We start from the raw sequence: 14,449 nt of genomic DNA, 5'->3' as shown, positions 1-14,449 counted from the left end.
AAACAGTTCCAATTTTTAGTGATTTGTTTTCCATACGTATCATATTTTGGTACTAACATGTGGTATATGGATTATTAAAAAAAATGTAGAGTTTTTAGATAACTCTTCAAATAGATAGCAGTAACCTCATGCAAAATATACTTTATGACATGTCTTGTATTGGCTCTTCTGGGTTGTTTTTTTTTTTTGCCTTTGGCTTTTTGCACTTGTCTCTTTCCTTCTAACTCAATGTTGCTTTCAGGCTCAGTGGTACCATCAGGGCGGCGAGCCCCTGGGACGTCCATGGCTGAGAGGTGATGTGGTGGGTTGCTTGGTGGACATGGATGAATGCACCATGATGGTTACGCTCAATGGAGAGCTGCTGTTTAATGACAGAGGATCGGAGCTGACTGCCAAGGACTTTGATATTAGAGATGGTCTGTAAAAGTTTTTGGCTTTATACTTTCTGCTGCATTTTGATATAGCTTTACTATACCTTTATTTAAAAGTCTAATATCGGAAAACTATATTGCCACTTCCCGTGTCTTCCAGGCCTATTACCTGTGGTTAGTGTTGGGGTGAACCAGGTGGGGAGGCTGAATCTGGGACGCCAAGTAGGCTCTTTGCAATACTTTACTGTGTGTGGCCTGCAGGAGGGGTATAGACCTTTTGCCATCAACATGGCCAGAGACCCAACTCTGTGGATGAGTTGGAAACAGCCGCAGTTTACCTCCATACTACCTGATGATCACTATTTACAGGTAAACTTACCATATATACAAGGTTTCCTTCACCCATCTACAGACCTTGATGACCTAGAGTTGCTAGTAGTGGTGATCAGTTAACACTGATCCTGAAAACCTTGCTCAAATCTTTTTCAAGGTTACAAGAGTCAGTGGCTCAGCAGATTCCTTATCCAGCCTGAGGGTCTCCCAGTGTATGCAACCGCACCATGGTGGAGAAAGTGAGATGGGCTATTATCGCCTCAGCATGTCTGTCGGATGTGCTGCTGTCCTCAGAAGCCCACCAGGGGGGGTGCTTCCTGTGGCCTCCAGTGCTCTCTCTCCAAGCTCAGGTTTATTGATGTTATATACAGTATGTTCAAGTTTGAAATCTTTTTTTGAGAACATGTTACATCGGACCACATTAAAGCTCTGTTTAGTTTGACATAATTTCAACAAGCAAATATCTCTAGACCTGAATCAAGATCTGTTGTTATTATTATTAGGCTACTGGGAGAAACAGTTAGTGTGGGTGACTTGCATAGCTGCAGCTATCCAGATTATCCACTGTCTATGCTATTGATATTCTGCCATTATGACCTTGATGAGCCTGCTTAAGCTCCCAGGGGCCCTGCTGTAATTAATGCCTGTTGTCCTTTTAGAAAGGAAAGAGCAGGAGGAGGTGGACTCTGACTTTGAGGTGCTGATGAAGTCAGCCCACAGCTATGCTGGTTCAAGAGATGAGCTCAACTATAAAGATCATAGTAACGACAAAACATCAAGACTGAAACAGCGGTAGGTGGTAGAGAAAGGAAAATGAAGAAAGTATGGAATGAGGGTCCATCTCCTTTAAAATTGAATGCAAAATAACACAATAACTGTGCTTTGCTGAAATTAATTTGCGTTTCTTTGTCTGTAAGGTTTATGCTGAAGAAGACCAAACCAGGCTTAGTCAGCAGTAACTCATCTGCACGGCTCCTCGAAGACGTTGTAGTCGACAAGGATAACTATGATCACCTTATCCAGAGCTCCAGAGTAAGGCTTTATCTTCTCGTCATCATGTGAAAATACACAATACAAAACTAATTGTAATGCAGTGTGCTTCACTTCTTTGCCAGCACGTATAATTACCTGCCGCAATAAAACTGTTGAATGCAAGATGCAAATACCAAACAGTGACACCAACTAACCTTTCTGTTTCAGTATTACTACTCAGTGCGGGTTCTTCCAGGCCAGGAGCCATTCAATGTGTGGGTAGGCTGGGTGACCTCTGACTTTCATCAGCATGACATGACATTTAACACTGACAATGTCCACACTGTGACTGTCACCCTTGGAGATGACAGTGGCAAAGTCCAGGAAAGGTTGGTGAACAACAAAACAGTTTTATTTAGTATTTTAGGTGACTGTATCAAGAATTTTGAATTTTGACTGAATAGAGTTGGGGTTTTTTTCATAATTATCCTTCATCTGCTGTAATTACTATATTTACTGCAGAGGTGTTATATTGCAGTGTGCTGTAAATTTCCATTAAACAGACAATACCCCTCTGTCTACATAGTGTAAAGCGGTCTAAATGCTATATGGTTTGTGCTGGAGAGGCAACAGGCCTGTCTCAGAGTCGGAGAAGCACAGGATTGGAAATTGGCTGTTTGATTGACACAACCACTGGTCTGCTTACATTTACCTCCAGTGGAGTGGAGATGGCCACTTTCTACCAAGTAGGTCACACAACAAACTGTGTGCTTTTTTTAATGTATTTTTTACTTTAATAAATTTAAGTTTTATGCATTATGTCTCATACTGTTCGATATAACGATATATATCGGATGACGATATCAAAACGTCTATCATTTCATATTACTCTATAGTTTGTTTCGTGATTTCGCAAAATAACCTGTTTACGGCAATATTTTTTCATCATTTTGATGGTCACTGTAATTTCTTAAAGTTCTCTCTTTCTCTTATAATTAAAATAAGCACACTACGGACGGACAAGCGACTGTTTTTATGCGTTGTTGTTAGCAACAACGACGGTAAAACCATCGCGTGGCTCCGCCGTCTGCTTGTTTATTTTCCACATAAACCTTTCACAATAAAGCTGAAGATCCTGTTGAGATTTTTCAAAATAAACTGAATCACGTGAAAGAGTACGCAGAATGTTTACAGATGAGAAGCAAAAAAGAGCTGTCAGGTGCTAAAAAATAAACCTTAGACTCAAACGTTAGAACAGGCTTTTCCCTGCAGCACGCCGTGTAAATACTCACAAAGAAAATGTCTAAAAATGTAGTTTCATGCATTGGTCAAAACACTTGACTCCAGGTAAACGACTAGCTAGAAAAAAAGACTTCACGCATATCGAGTTGCCCGAGATTTACAGAATTTACAGAAAATGTAACATTTTTGTGATATATATATCGTTGTCGGGACATGAGATTTTGGTCATATCGCACAGCCCTACTATGTATGTAACACTTGGGACTGAACTTGCCCATATGGAAAAGAAATAGTAAAAACATATATGATTTACTCATGAAAGTGGCCACTTTCTCATTACTTTCATATTTTTTTTTTAGTAAGCATCCAAAACATACAAGTTTCATTATATAATCCTTCAAGGGATCTTATATGTGTTTTAACTCTTGTATGCTTTTCATACAAGTTTCACACAAGACAGATACAAACTTTATAAGATTTATATATATCTTTTCCATATGGGTGGGGCTGCTAATGTTATAATGTCAGTAACAGGCAAGTTGTTGGACTGCATTATTAAACTGAGCATAAACTGTTTCCCTGCAAATCAGGTGGAGGCAAGTACAAAGCTCTTTCCTGCTGTTTTTGTCAAACCCACCACCAAAAACATGTTTCAGTTTGAACTGGGACGCATCAAGGTAATTCATTTTTCATTATTAAACCTGACTAAGATACTTTTTATTTTTTTAAGCAGGTTTTGCTTATTTTGTGGACAAATTTGAAGAGTAATAAATTACAACGCAAGATGTTAGCCTGAACTTCAGTTTGTTTTTCATACCATCCTAAAAGTATCATGTATGACATAATTTCCTTTATTTGTCTTCTTCTCGAATCCAGAATGTGATGCCACTGTCCTCAGGTTTGCTTCGGAGCCAGTCAAGGAATGTCACTCCTCAGTGTCCTCCTAGGGTTCAGGTCCAGTGGCTGAGGCCTGCTTCATGGACTAGAGTACCAGACAGAGCACTGAAAGTGTTGGTTGATCAACCAGATGAATGTCACGGCTGGAGAATTCAATGCCGTGAGCCCTTACAAGCCATGATCCTTCACATTCCTGATGAAAACAGGTTAAGAAGACAGGATTTGATCTTTTACAGATTTAAGAACAAAGAAATATTTTCAAGAAAATAAAGAAATTTTGTTCCAAATGATGTTGGTGCAAAAGCTTTAATTAGATTTAGGGTTAATAACAGTGAAGTTGCATTTGCTTTTTGATGCTATTCATGTAGGTGTGTTGACATTTTGGAACTGTCGGAGCTTGATGACCTCTTGACCTTTCACAACAATACCCTCCTGCTCTACTGCTCTTTATGTGCTCTTGGCAACACCAGAGTTTGCCATGCCCTCTGCAGTCATGTGGACCAGTCGCAGATTCTTTATGCTATTCAGGATCCCTACCTCCCTGGCCTGCTCCGGTCTGCATTTTATCAGCTGCTTTTTCAGGTGACTGCTTGTTGGAGGTTAGATAACATTAACTGACAAAAGAATAAGTACGTCCTGGTCTTTGGAGAATATCTGAATACATTTTATTGTTTTTGTCCTCAAGGTTTTCCTCAGCAGCTACACCACAGCCTGTCTTATGATGAACCATGAATACATAGTTCCTATGACTGACCAAACCAGAGAAATCACCCTTTATCCCAGTCCTATTAATGGTGGGGATAGACAACCTCCAGAGGGAATACCAAGTGCTAGCTGTAGCACATCCCTTAAACCTCAGATGCATTTTTCAACTCCTTGCTTTATCAGAAGCGATTGCAGAGAAGGAGCTAGTGCACTGGAAATAGCCTGCAAAGACAGCCCAGAAATCCCTCTGGACGTTTTAAAGAATCTTACCGTGGAGATGCTGACTGCTGCAGTTTGGGCTGTGGGTCAGGATGTAAGGGATCCTGCAGGAGGCAATTTCGAACTTTTGCTTGTTCCTTTATTAAGACTTTTCTACAGCCTCTTGGTTATGGGGGTGTGTAGGGATGAGGACTTAGGGAAGATTCTTAGACTCATGGAGCAAGGTGCATTTGCAAGGCCTGGAACACCCATAGGGAAGTTGGAAGAAGAAACTAGTGATGATGAAGAAGAGCAGAAAGGAGTGATCACTGAAGAAAGTTACACTGTTAAACAAGGACTTCTTCAAATGAAGCTTCCAGAAGCTGTCAAACTTGAGGTGAACCAATCTGCAAAAAAATGTTTTTTTTGATAATGCTCTTTCTTCTCTGTGGGTCACTGGGGATTAGCTTCATGTGCTGTGTTGTTTGAATCCTTTAAGTATGTTTAAAATTAGCCATGAAGGACTGCTTTATTTCTTTTTCTAGCTCTGCCACTTGCTGTCCTACCTGTGTGACTGCCAGGTTCGCCACAGGGTAGAAGCTGTGATTGCTTTCTCCGACAGCTTTGTTGGCCAGCTGCAGGAGAACCAGCGGTTTCGCTACAACCAGGTCATGCAGGCGCTCAACATGTCTGCTGCCCTCACTGCTCGCAAGACAAAGGAGTTCCGGTTACCACCACAGGAGCAGGTTGCACGATATGAATACTAACTAAAAGGATAAAGTTATAGCATTTGTTTTGCATTGGTTTATGTAATGTAGCTGTAACTCTGAAGAAAGCATGTAACACACACTTGCTGATTGTCTATAAATATTGTAATCTCTCACCTGACTAAAGATCAATATGCTGCTGACCTTCAGAGAAGATGCGCAGCAGGAGAACTCTCCGTGTCCAGTGGAAATCCAGGAGCTTCTTCAAGACTTCCATCACCTTCTCGAGACACACTGTGGTTGGAACACAGCTTATCTTTGACTGATTGAATTTTTATTGAGCTAGGGAATTATAAAAACGCTCCAAGAAAGCACTGATTAAATCCCATTTTATGCTGTTGTCATTCTACAGGCATTGATTTGGCCAGCACCTCAGAGGATGAAGAGGATGCAGAGATGTCTCTAAAAGAACGACTTCTCTGTCTTGTGGCGAGAGTCTTTGGCAGTAATAAGTCATCAATGGATATAGACGGGTGTTCTTCACATAGCCCCAGTGAATACAAGTTGTTTTTTCTTACTTTGCACATTTTGCTGTCCTGTTGCATTTTATCACCTTTATAAGTCATTTTATTTAACTGCACCTGTGATCACGCAGCATGTTTTTGGTTACTAACAAACCATACAAACATAATGTTGGTGAAGGAGATGTTATATTAGGCCATGCCTAGTTTTGATGTCATTACGCATAGAATGAATGTGTTGCATATAACTTAAGTGATAAGTAACTTATTGCTCAGTTGCTTCCTGTAGAAAGTAATTTGACACATAACTTAAATTACACCTGTTTTACCCTGTAATGTGGCGTGTTTGTGGCATTGTCACATAATTACCATTTAACTATATAAACCTCAAGTGTTTATGATGTTTAAGTATGAATACATAGCTGATAGCAAAGTTGAAAACCAGCTTCGTAAGACCTCTTCATAATCATCATCACAGCAATCTGGAAATATCTATCGTGTTTTCTACCACAATGTTGTCAGTTCTAGTTGAATTAAATAGAAAGGGTAGCTTGCCATCAAGAAATGCACTTTCTAGGTCTATAGCACATCCAGTTTAAACACAATAGAGAAAAAAAAACTAACCTGAAGAAAGTCACGAAAAACTATTATAAGCTGTTGATTGAGTCATTGATTGATGTTAGACTACGTTAAGTCTCAAAGCAAAGTTTACATCAAATAGGGTTTGTCTCTACAAAAATGTCAAACATCAAAGAAAAGGAAGGTTCATAAGTTTGACCATTTGGCTTGTAATTTAACATAAGCTGCATCAGAAAGGCCATTAACCATTACCACAACCACAAAACCATAGGAAGAGACCCTATGATGTGGAAACTTGAACCCTGGGAGCAGTCTGGTTTTAGCAGATTTTAAATTGGTTACAAACATTCCCAGCTAGAAATAAAGCCTACAGTTCTACAACGCTGATCGTTCATCGCTGCTTTTGTTTAGATCAAGCTCTGGATGTTTGGCTGAGGCTGGTTTACACTCTGCCTAAACATGAGTCTGGGTTCTGCTCTAGCTTTGTGTTATCTTTGCAGATGCTTGCAAAGAATTGTGTTATCAGCAGGTGTTTATAACCGAGATACAGTTTGCACTTTACCCACGGGTTTTTGTCCTTTAGTGCACAACAAATGAAAGAAGTGTTCATTTTTCCACTTCTAATAAGTTGTAGACTGCGCCACTGCTTTTCTCTCCTGCACGTGAACTGAAGTCCCCTGATTGCAGTGCAAGCGTGTCTGTCCACTATGCATATAACTGATGAATCTTTAGAACTCAAGTAAAAACATGACAAAACATGACAAAGTAAAACTATCACAGTACCCCAACACTGGCAATGCAATATTTACTGTAAGTGACATAATAACAAAATTGTTATTACCTAATAAATGACATTTCCAATGTGTTGCTATATCACACACATCAATTAATCAATTTGTCATTTAAACACAGATAATAGGATTTCGAGCCTGTCCTTTTATCTCTGCTTCTCACCTGGTGTTACTCTTTCAGAGTCCCTCAAAAAGATGATCTCTGAAACAATGGTGCACTGGGCTCAAGAAAGTGAGATTGAGGACCCTGAACTAGTCAGTGCTATCTTCTCATTGCTGCACCGCCAGTATCAGGGCCTCAGGGGCCTAATGGAAGGACCCTTATTCAAAGCTTATACCATCAAGCAGTCGTCACTGGAGGACACCATGGCACTCTTGTCCTCCTTGGGCCAAATCCGCTCCCTCCTCAGTGTTCGCATGGGGAAAGAGGAAGAGAGGTTGATGATCAGACGACTAGGGTAAGAATGATTAGTTGCTCTTGTATAATTTATTAGTGTCCAAGTTTCCATTACCATGTGGTGCCACAAGTTTTCTTACATTTTTGGTAACATCTACAGAGATATCATGAATAATAAAGTTTTCTACCAACATCCAAACCTAATGAGGGCATTGTCGATGCATGAGACTGTGATGGAGGTGATGGTCAATGTTCTTGGAGAAGGGCAAATAAAGGTGAGAAAATAGCTCAAATGTATAGAAATAATGTGGAGGAAAAACATGAAATCAAAGTTTAGATGTTTATTTTTAGTTTAAAGGTTGGAGTTCAAATTAATTTCTCTTGTGGCTAATTTGCATGATTCAGTCTAATCACTCAGCGTCTGCCCCTTTACAGTTTGCTTTCTCTGTGTGCTTGTTTTAATTTACTATTTCTAGGAGATTACCTTTCCTAAGATGGTTGCCAGCTGCTGTCGATTCCTGTGCTATTTTTGCCGTATCAGCCGACACAATCAGGGAGCATTGTTTGACCACCTCAGCTACTTATTGGAAAACAGCAGTGTCGGGCTAGGTAAATGTCAGTTTCTCTGCTATATAATCTCACTGGTCTTTTGTAAAGACCAAACTTGAAACATTTTTGATTGTAGTTTACTGAAAATATATAGAAGTAAACTACACCGATATACATTATTGTGTTTTGCCCTTATACTAATAGCCTGGCATTATGGAGAGTTTGAGCCCATGTTTCAGTTGTTTTATGTTTTTTTGTTTTTGCAAAGCTTCACCGTCCATGCGTGGATCCACTCCTCTGGATGTGGCTGCAGCTTCAGTTATGGATAATAATGAATTGGCCTTATCACTGAGGGAATCAGACCTGGAGAAGGTAACTCTGTATTGACCAGAAATGTTACAGTCCATTAGTCATTCTGTAGACAGTATACTGGCTTCCTTCATGTCAATAATAATGTATAATTAATAAATATGATTCAAGGTGCAGGGGAAATGCAGCACTATATATAGACAGTGGAGCTTAAATATAATAAATATATTTATAATATTAAAGTTCAGTTTCTAAGAAAGCTATAATGTTAAGAAAGAGATTCAGCTTGAGCAAATAAGTACTTATTGCTGATAAATCTTATCTTTTTTCCAGGTGGTTCTGTGCCTTGCTGGCTGTGGTCTCCAGAGCTGTCCAATGCTAGTGGCAAAAGGTTATTGCGATATAGGGTGGAACCCTGTGGAGGGCGAGCGTTATCTGGATTTTCTACGTTTTGCTGTCTTCTGCAATGGTAAATTAAAGATTTAAGTTTTCATTTTTAGTATATTTGTTCATACTGTATTTTTTTTAAAATATGAAAACATGGACTAAAAGGTCACCCTGATATTTGCAACAAAGTTACACGTGAGTCGTTACATACATTTGGCTGGCTCGATTATGGTATTTGATCTGTCACACGAAAATTTTTAGCTTGCCAATTTAATAAAAAAAGTGCAAGCTTAATTAATACTAATAGAGTATACTGTATAATATACATTTAATTCTTATATACATTTCATTTGCAGAGCATGCAGGTCATTTATTGCTTCTGAAACTTAAAACACAGTGTTGATAGGAGCAAAATGCTAATTTAAAAAGGAACAAGAGGCTGCAACATGTCACGCTCCTAATTAAGCTGCAGTATTTGCACTAGAGGTAATTCACTCTGCTATTGATTTTCCTTAGTCTGAAGCGGTGCCCAAAAGTCATCTGTTCAAATTGCCCTTGAGGCTGTTGACAGTTCAGCCAAATGGCAATGGCTTTCTGTACCAAGTGCTCCTCAGTATTTACAGCTTCACCTCGTCTCTGTGCAGCACTTGAGTTGTGCAGTATATTGTTTTATATCACTCTACAGAAGATATATAACATTTTTATCCTCTAGCTGTTTAAATTGATCAGTTTTCTTTGTGAGAGTCTTTGTTAATATATTTATTGTTATGGCAGATATTGAAGAATAAAAATCAAAGCTGTGTGTTGATTGGTCACAGGTGAGAGTGTCGAGGAGAATGCTTATGTGGTGTTGAGGCTATTGATTCGTCGACCTGAGTGTTTTGGCCCTGCGCTGCGAGGTGATGGGGGAAATGGTCTCTTAGCAGCCATGGAAGAAGCCATCAAGATGTCTGAAGACCCTTCTATGGATGGCCCTTGTACCAATTATCATTCCAACAGAGCGCTGTCAGTATCAGATATATGCAGTCACATAATTTAAAAAAAAAATATTTAAAATGGACTTAGAAATATTGTAAATCCAGAATCAGTGGAAGTAACTGTAACAAGCAACAAAAGAATCTGTACACATTAGCTTCTATCTGTAGAGGCCACCAGTAATATATGTTGATAATCCGTGATAGATAATATCAGGTCATTGCAGGCTTTTGATTGTTATGATTGTGTCCTGTAATAGAGATGTTGTCCAAGACAGCGATGATGATGTCATTCACATGGGGCACGCCATCATGACCTTCTACTCAGCTCTTATTGACTTGCTCGGTCGCTGTGCTCCGGAGATGCATGTAAGTGTTCCCTTAGCTATCATCAGCTCTTTCACATCAATATCTACTCATGTCTCAACCAATAAAGCCTAATGAAGAGAGTCTGCAAACTTCTGTTAAAAGAATAGACCTCAGACAAAAGTGTGCATTTTAGATGCTGCATTGCATTTTACCTAATATTTATTATGTAACCCACACTTGGTCACAGGTTTTTTAATGTTTTAAAGATATTCTCAGACCTAGTTTGGACTTACTCTAATAGAGATTGTTGTCCCTTGTTGGCCAACATTCAGTATACTGCAATAAGCCATTAAAGACAGATTTACTGGTCAGGTCCTATTATTCATATTGATGATAGAGTACCCAGCCTTGATTTGGAAAACCCTCAACAGGGTGAATAAATGAAATGGTGAACATTGCATCAGCTCCTCGAGCCATCAGATTTTGAGCGTGTCTACCTGACTGAAAGTGTCTGAAAACATAGCGCCAAAGTGCACAGGTGAATTAAAAGAAGGGGACTTTTTGTGCATCAAAGGCACATTGATGTTCTTTATATAAAGTACATTAAGATATTTAAATGCAATAATGTCAGTTTAACTGTATTTTTATATATTGACAGTGAATAACACCAGTAATTATTTTTTTAAATTAAATACATGTTAATTTTGACTGAAAGGTGAATTTAAAAATAAAATCGAAAGTAACTCACAGGACGAGTCAGTATGAGGTTAAAAAACAGGTTATCATATGTTATGACACTGAAATTTTGTAACACTTATGACCAGTTATTTTATTAATTTGTATTGTGAAAGTTGTTGTTATTATGTCTTGAATGACTATTTTATTTTTGTACAGTTAATTCAAGGAGGCAAAGGAGAGGCAATCCGTATCAGGGCCATTCTGAGGTCTCTCATCCCTATTCAGGATCTTCAGGGAGTCATCAGCATCTCCTTTCAAATCCCTTCAGTCTCTAAAGGTTGAATAGGCCACATTGGCCAGACTTTGGCAGCTGTGGCTTTTTTCTAACTCATTAGACATTGATGCCTCACTCCACAATCGCTGTGGAAAAATAGTGGAGGTGGACGGAGGCAACTGAGGCTAAGCGCCTTATCAGATATTAGACAGTCCCAAACCATTCTTTCACACAGAGAGATGGGACCACATAGTTTTCACAGTAGATGTAAAGTACATAATATGTTAATATGACCTTGGTCATCAGATCTAATCTTGTCTTGCTTTTCCAGATGGTGCATTGGTTGAGCCTGACCTATCTACAGTGTTCTGCCCAGACCACAAAGCAGCAATGGTGCTGTTCCTGGATCGGGTTTATGGTGTTGAGAGTCAGAGTTTTCTTCTCCACCTTCTAGAAGTTGGCTTTCTGCCTGACCTTCAGGCAGCTGTCTCTCTTGACACTGTAAGCTGAGAAATATTAATTTTTGTTTTCCATTAAACTCTATAACATCCACCACTTCTTATGTAATCTGGGGAAACTTCACACCCATAAGTTAAACCTCTTTTTTTCCCTTTGCAGGCTGACCTAGGATCCACTGATATGGCTCTGGCCGTCAATAGATACTTGTGTACTGCTGTTCTTCCCCTTCTCACCAAATATTCAGTTCTTTTCCATGATTTAGAGGACCACATCTTGCTGGTTGATTCTCTCATTCAGGCAGTCTACCGCCTCTCGAGGGCTCTTAGCTTGACCAAGGCTCAGAGAGACACTACAGAAGACTGTCTGTTGGCTTTGTGCAGGTAGGGTGTTCAGCTGGTATGAATGAAAAACAGAGGACAAGGTCAAAGAATGTGACAGTCTATATAATATGGCATTAAATGGGTGGGGTTCTCTGAATGAGAGCTATATATTTAGGGGAAGTGTTGTTCCTCCCTTGAGTATCATAATTCAATATTGCATTTTTCAGTTTTTGGGTCATTGAGGTTTATTTGCAACAGCATCCAAACTAGATTCACCTACATATCCGAAATAAATGGTTTGACAGCTGGTTTCACTATGTTTGGCTCTTAATTTCGGAATTATTACAACATTTCCTTCCTATATCCGCTGACATCAGTGTCAGGCTGCTGTTTGAAAAAATAGCAACAGCAAAATATTAACCAATCCAGATACAGCTTATTCCCACTCATTATATATAATGAATCACTGGGAATTCTCATTTTCCAAATCCAGATAATTGGCATATTAAATGAACAAGAGTGTGATGTTAATTATTGGATTTATTAACATTTTGCTAATGGCATTTTCTGAGTTATGTCATCCTTCTGAGATGTACTAATCAGTCAAAAATATCGTTGTGCGTGAGTGTGTGGATGTGTGTGTGTAGGGGAAGGGTTGTTGTGTTGGCTGATGTGGAATTAATCTGTTTATGTGACTAATTCTGCAACCCTTGGTCCTCAGTAAACTCCAGCCACCTATGATGCAGCCTCTCCTTCGTCGGCTTGTCTTTGATGTCCTTCATCTGACAGACCACAGCAAAATGCCTCTAAAGGTGGATAATTAAATTTGGGCTTGCCACACACTGAATATGAAAATAATTTTGTTAACTAATCACGACTTTCATCTATCAGCTCTTGACCAGTCACTATGAGCAAAGGTGGAAGTACTACTCCCAGTCTGGCAGGCAGGGTGAGCAGGGTTGTGCATCTGAAGAAGAACTCTACCTGTCTACAAAGTTGTTCTGGGGGGTGTTCAAGGCTTTAGCCAAGAAGGTAAACTAAACTGATTATGTGTGTTAGTTTTGACTTGAGCTTATAATTACTTTAAATTTGTACTTAAGCACAAAAATAATTGCATTAAATGTGGAAAAAAAGGTTTTCTTCAAACTAATTCATCTCATGATGTATCCTTCATCTTTTCTTGTCCTCCTTACGAAGAAAAATGGCAAAATACATTTCTCATGCGCTTCTTTAGTGTACTACGAGAGCCTGCATCGGGGAAGATGTAACACACTTGAGATAAGGTGTTAATTTTTCATTTCCTGGTATGAAACCTCCCACTCTTAAAGTGACTGTTTGGAAATGTGAACAGCATAATGTACGTAAAATATGTCTGCCAGACACTTACCTGAACGATGCAGAACGGGAAAACATCAAAAGAAATACGTTGATGAGGTCAAACCACCCACACATGGAGCAGACATCAAACAGACTCAGAAGCAGAGCACAGTATTAGCACTGCACAGAACTATGAAGTTGTTTTTCGCTGAAATTACTACACAACAAAAGGCTTGTATATGTACAAATGTACATGCTTGGGTGTACAATATATCTCTTGCCCTGCTTATTGCACTTCTTGGTTGGGATTTTGATTGCTCGCGTTATGTGACACTGACAAATCTTTGCATATTAAAATGCTTTTTCAGGAGGAGTATGCAGTCATATGTTTACTTCCCAAGTAACTAAATCCATAACTTATTAAATTTTAATTGAATGAACTGTGTTAAATACAGGCTCTGAAATATATAGGTGGGTTTTTGGTTAACACGATTATTGCAGTTCATATAAAATTAGTTCTTCGCTGTCCTCCCATAACCTGATCTCCTGATGTAGTGTTCCCCTAAATGGCAATGAAAATAATAAGGAAGACGCTAGTATAAGGTGACATGCTGCGTGAGGAGCATGTCACGCAGCATCATTGTTTTTACTCTTTTTGATAGCTTGTCTTCTTGTCTAATTTGTTTTGTTTTTTATCTACTTTAAAGCCCCAGATACTTCAGTTATTGAGTCCGTGTGTGCAGTGCCTCTCTGCAGTGGCCATGGCCCTGCCTCCTGATCATATGGAACAAAACTGCTTGTCGCACATTGAGAAAATAACCTCCATCGATACAGACGGACACTTTGACCCCCAGCCTGTAGATACATCCAAGTAAGATACCCCAAGGATATTTTTGAATGACTGAAAAGAGAATCGTGTGAAAATGACCTGCCTAATCAGAAGTGTAACCTGTAATTTAGCAGACCAAGTGTTGTATTCTGTGAATATAAACCGTATGATTCGCAGAGATTAATGTGCAGTTTTAATCAAGGCTTAATAATGTATTTTTTCTGTCTCTGCATTAGTGTGTCAGTGCCAGAGAGGCTGGAGTTTGTTGTGAACAAGTATGCCGAGCATACTCATGAAAAGTGGTCACTGGAAAAGGTATCATATCCTGGTC

General features: G+C 39.2%; 1 protein-coding gene across 1 annotated transcript in view; it reads left to right on the top strand.

The window, feature by feature from the left end:
• Nucleotides 1-14,449, top strand: part of ryr2b (ryanodine receptor 2b (cardiac)) — a 76,899-nt gene that overhangs the window by 20,886 nt on the left and 41,564 nt on the right. The window contains exons 27-54 of the mRNA XM_026189897.1: nucleotides 242-416; nucleotides 532-740; nucleotides 862-1,054; nucleotides 1,364-1,496; nucleotides 1,622-1,736; nucleotides 1,905-2,065; nucleotides 2,263-2,422; nucleotides 3,509-3,595; nucleotides 3,795-4,021; nucleotides 4,184-4,397; nucleotides 4,501-5,115; nucleotides 5,264-5,464; nucleotides 5,613-5,724; nucleotides 5,838-5,978; nucleotides 7,498-7,774; nucleotides 7,874-7,988; nucleotides 8,190-8,322; nucleotides 8,531-8,634; nucleotides 8,905-9,040; nucleotides 9,777-9,963; nucleotides 10,193-10,301; nucleotides 11,136-11,256; nucleotides 11,525-11,694; nucleotides 11,812-12,032; nucleotides 12,694-12,784; nucleotides 12,864-13,004; nucleotides 13,997-14,160; nucleotides 14,355-14,433. Coding sequence (XP_026045682.1) covers nucleotides 242-416; nucleotides 532-740; nucleotides 862-1,054; nucleotides 1,364-1,496; nucleotides 1,622-1,736; nucleotides 1,905-2,065; nucleotides 2,263-2,422; nucleotides 3,509-3,595; nucleotides 3,795-4,021; nucleotides 4,184-4,397; nucleotides 4,501-5,115; nucleotides 5,264-5,464; nucleotides 5,613-5,724; nucleotides 5,838-5,978; nucleotides 7,498-7,774; nucleotides 7,874-7,988; nucleotides 8,190-8,322; nucleotides 8,531-8,634; nucleotides 8,905-9,040; nucleotides 9,777-9,963; nucleotides 10,193-10,301; nucleotides 11,136-11,256; nucleotides 11,525-11,694; nucleotides 11,812-12,032; nucleotides 12,694-12,784; nucleotides 12,864-13,004; nucleotides 13,997-14,160; nucleotides 14,355-14,433 — 4,791 coding nt within the window. The remainder of the gene's footprint in view (nucleotides 1-241; nucleotides 417-531; nucleotides 741-861; nucleotides 1,055-1,363; nucleotides 1,497-1,621; nucleotides 1,737-1,904; nucleotides 2,066-2,262; nucleotides 2,423-3,508; nucleotides 3,596-3,794; nucleotides 4,022-4,183; nucleotides 4,398-4,500; nucleotides 5,116-5,263; nucleotides 5,465-5,612; nucleotides 5,725-5,837; nucleotides 5,979-7,497; nucleotides 7,775-7,873; nucleotides 7,989-8,189; nucleotides 8,323-8,530; nucleotides 8,635-8,904; nucleotides 9,041-9,776; nucleotides 9,964-10,192; nucleotides 10,302-11,135; nucleotides 11,257-11,524; nucleotides 11,695-11,811; nucleotides 12,033-12,693; nucleotides 12,785-12,863; nucleotides 13,005-13,996; nucleotides 14,161-14,354; nucleotides 14,434-14,449) is intronic.

The sequence above is a fragment of the Astatotilapia calliptera genome, chromosome 13 (assembly GCF_900246225.1).
Source record: "Astatotilapia calliptera chromosome 13, fAstCal1.2, whole genome shotgun sequence".
NCBI classification, from domain to species: domain Eukaryota; kingdom Metazoa; phylum Chordata; class Actinopteri; order Cichliformes; family Cichlidae; genus Astatotilapia; species Astatotilapia calliptera.
Note: the sequence above shows the minus strand (reverse complement) of the source record. Positions and strands in the feature narration are given on the sequence as shown.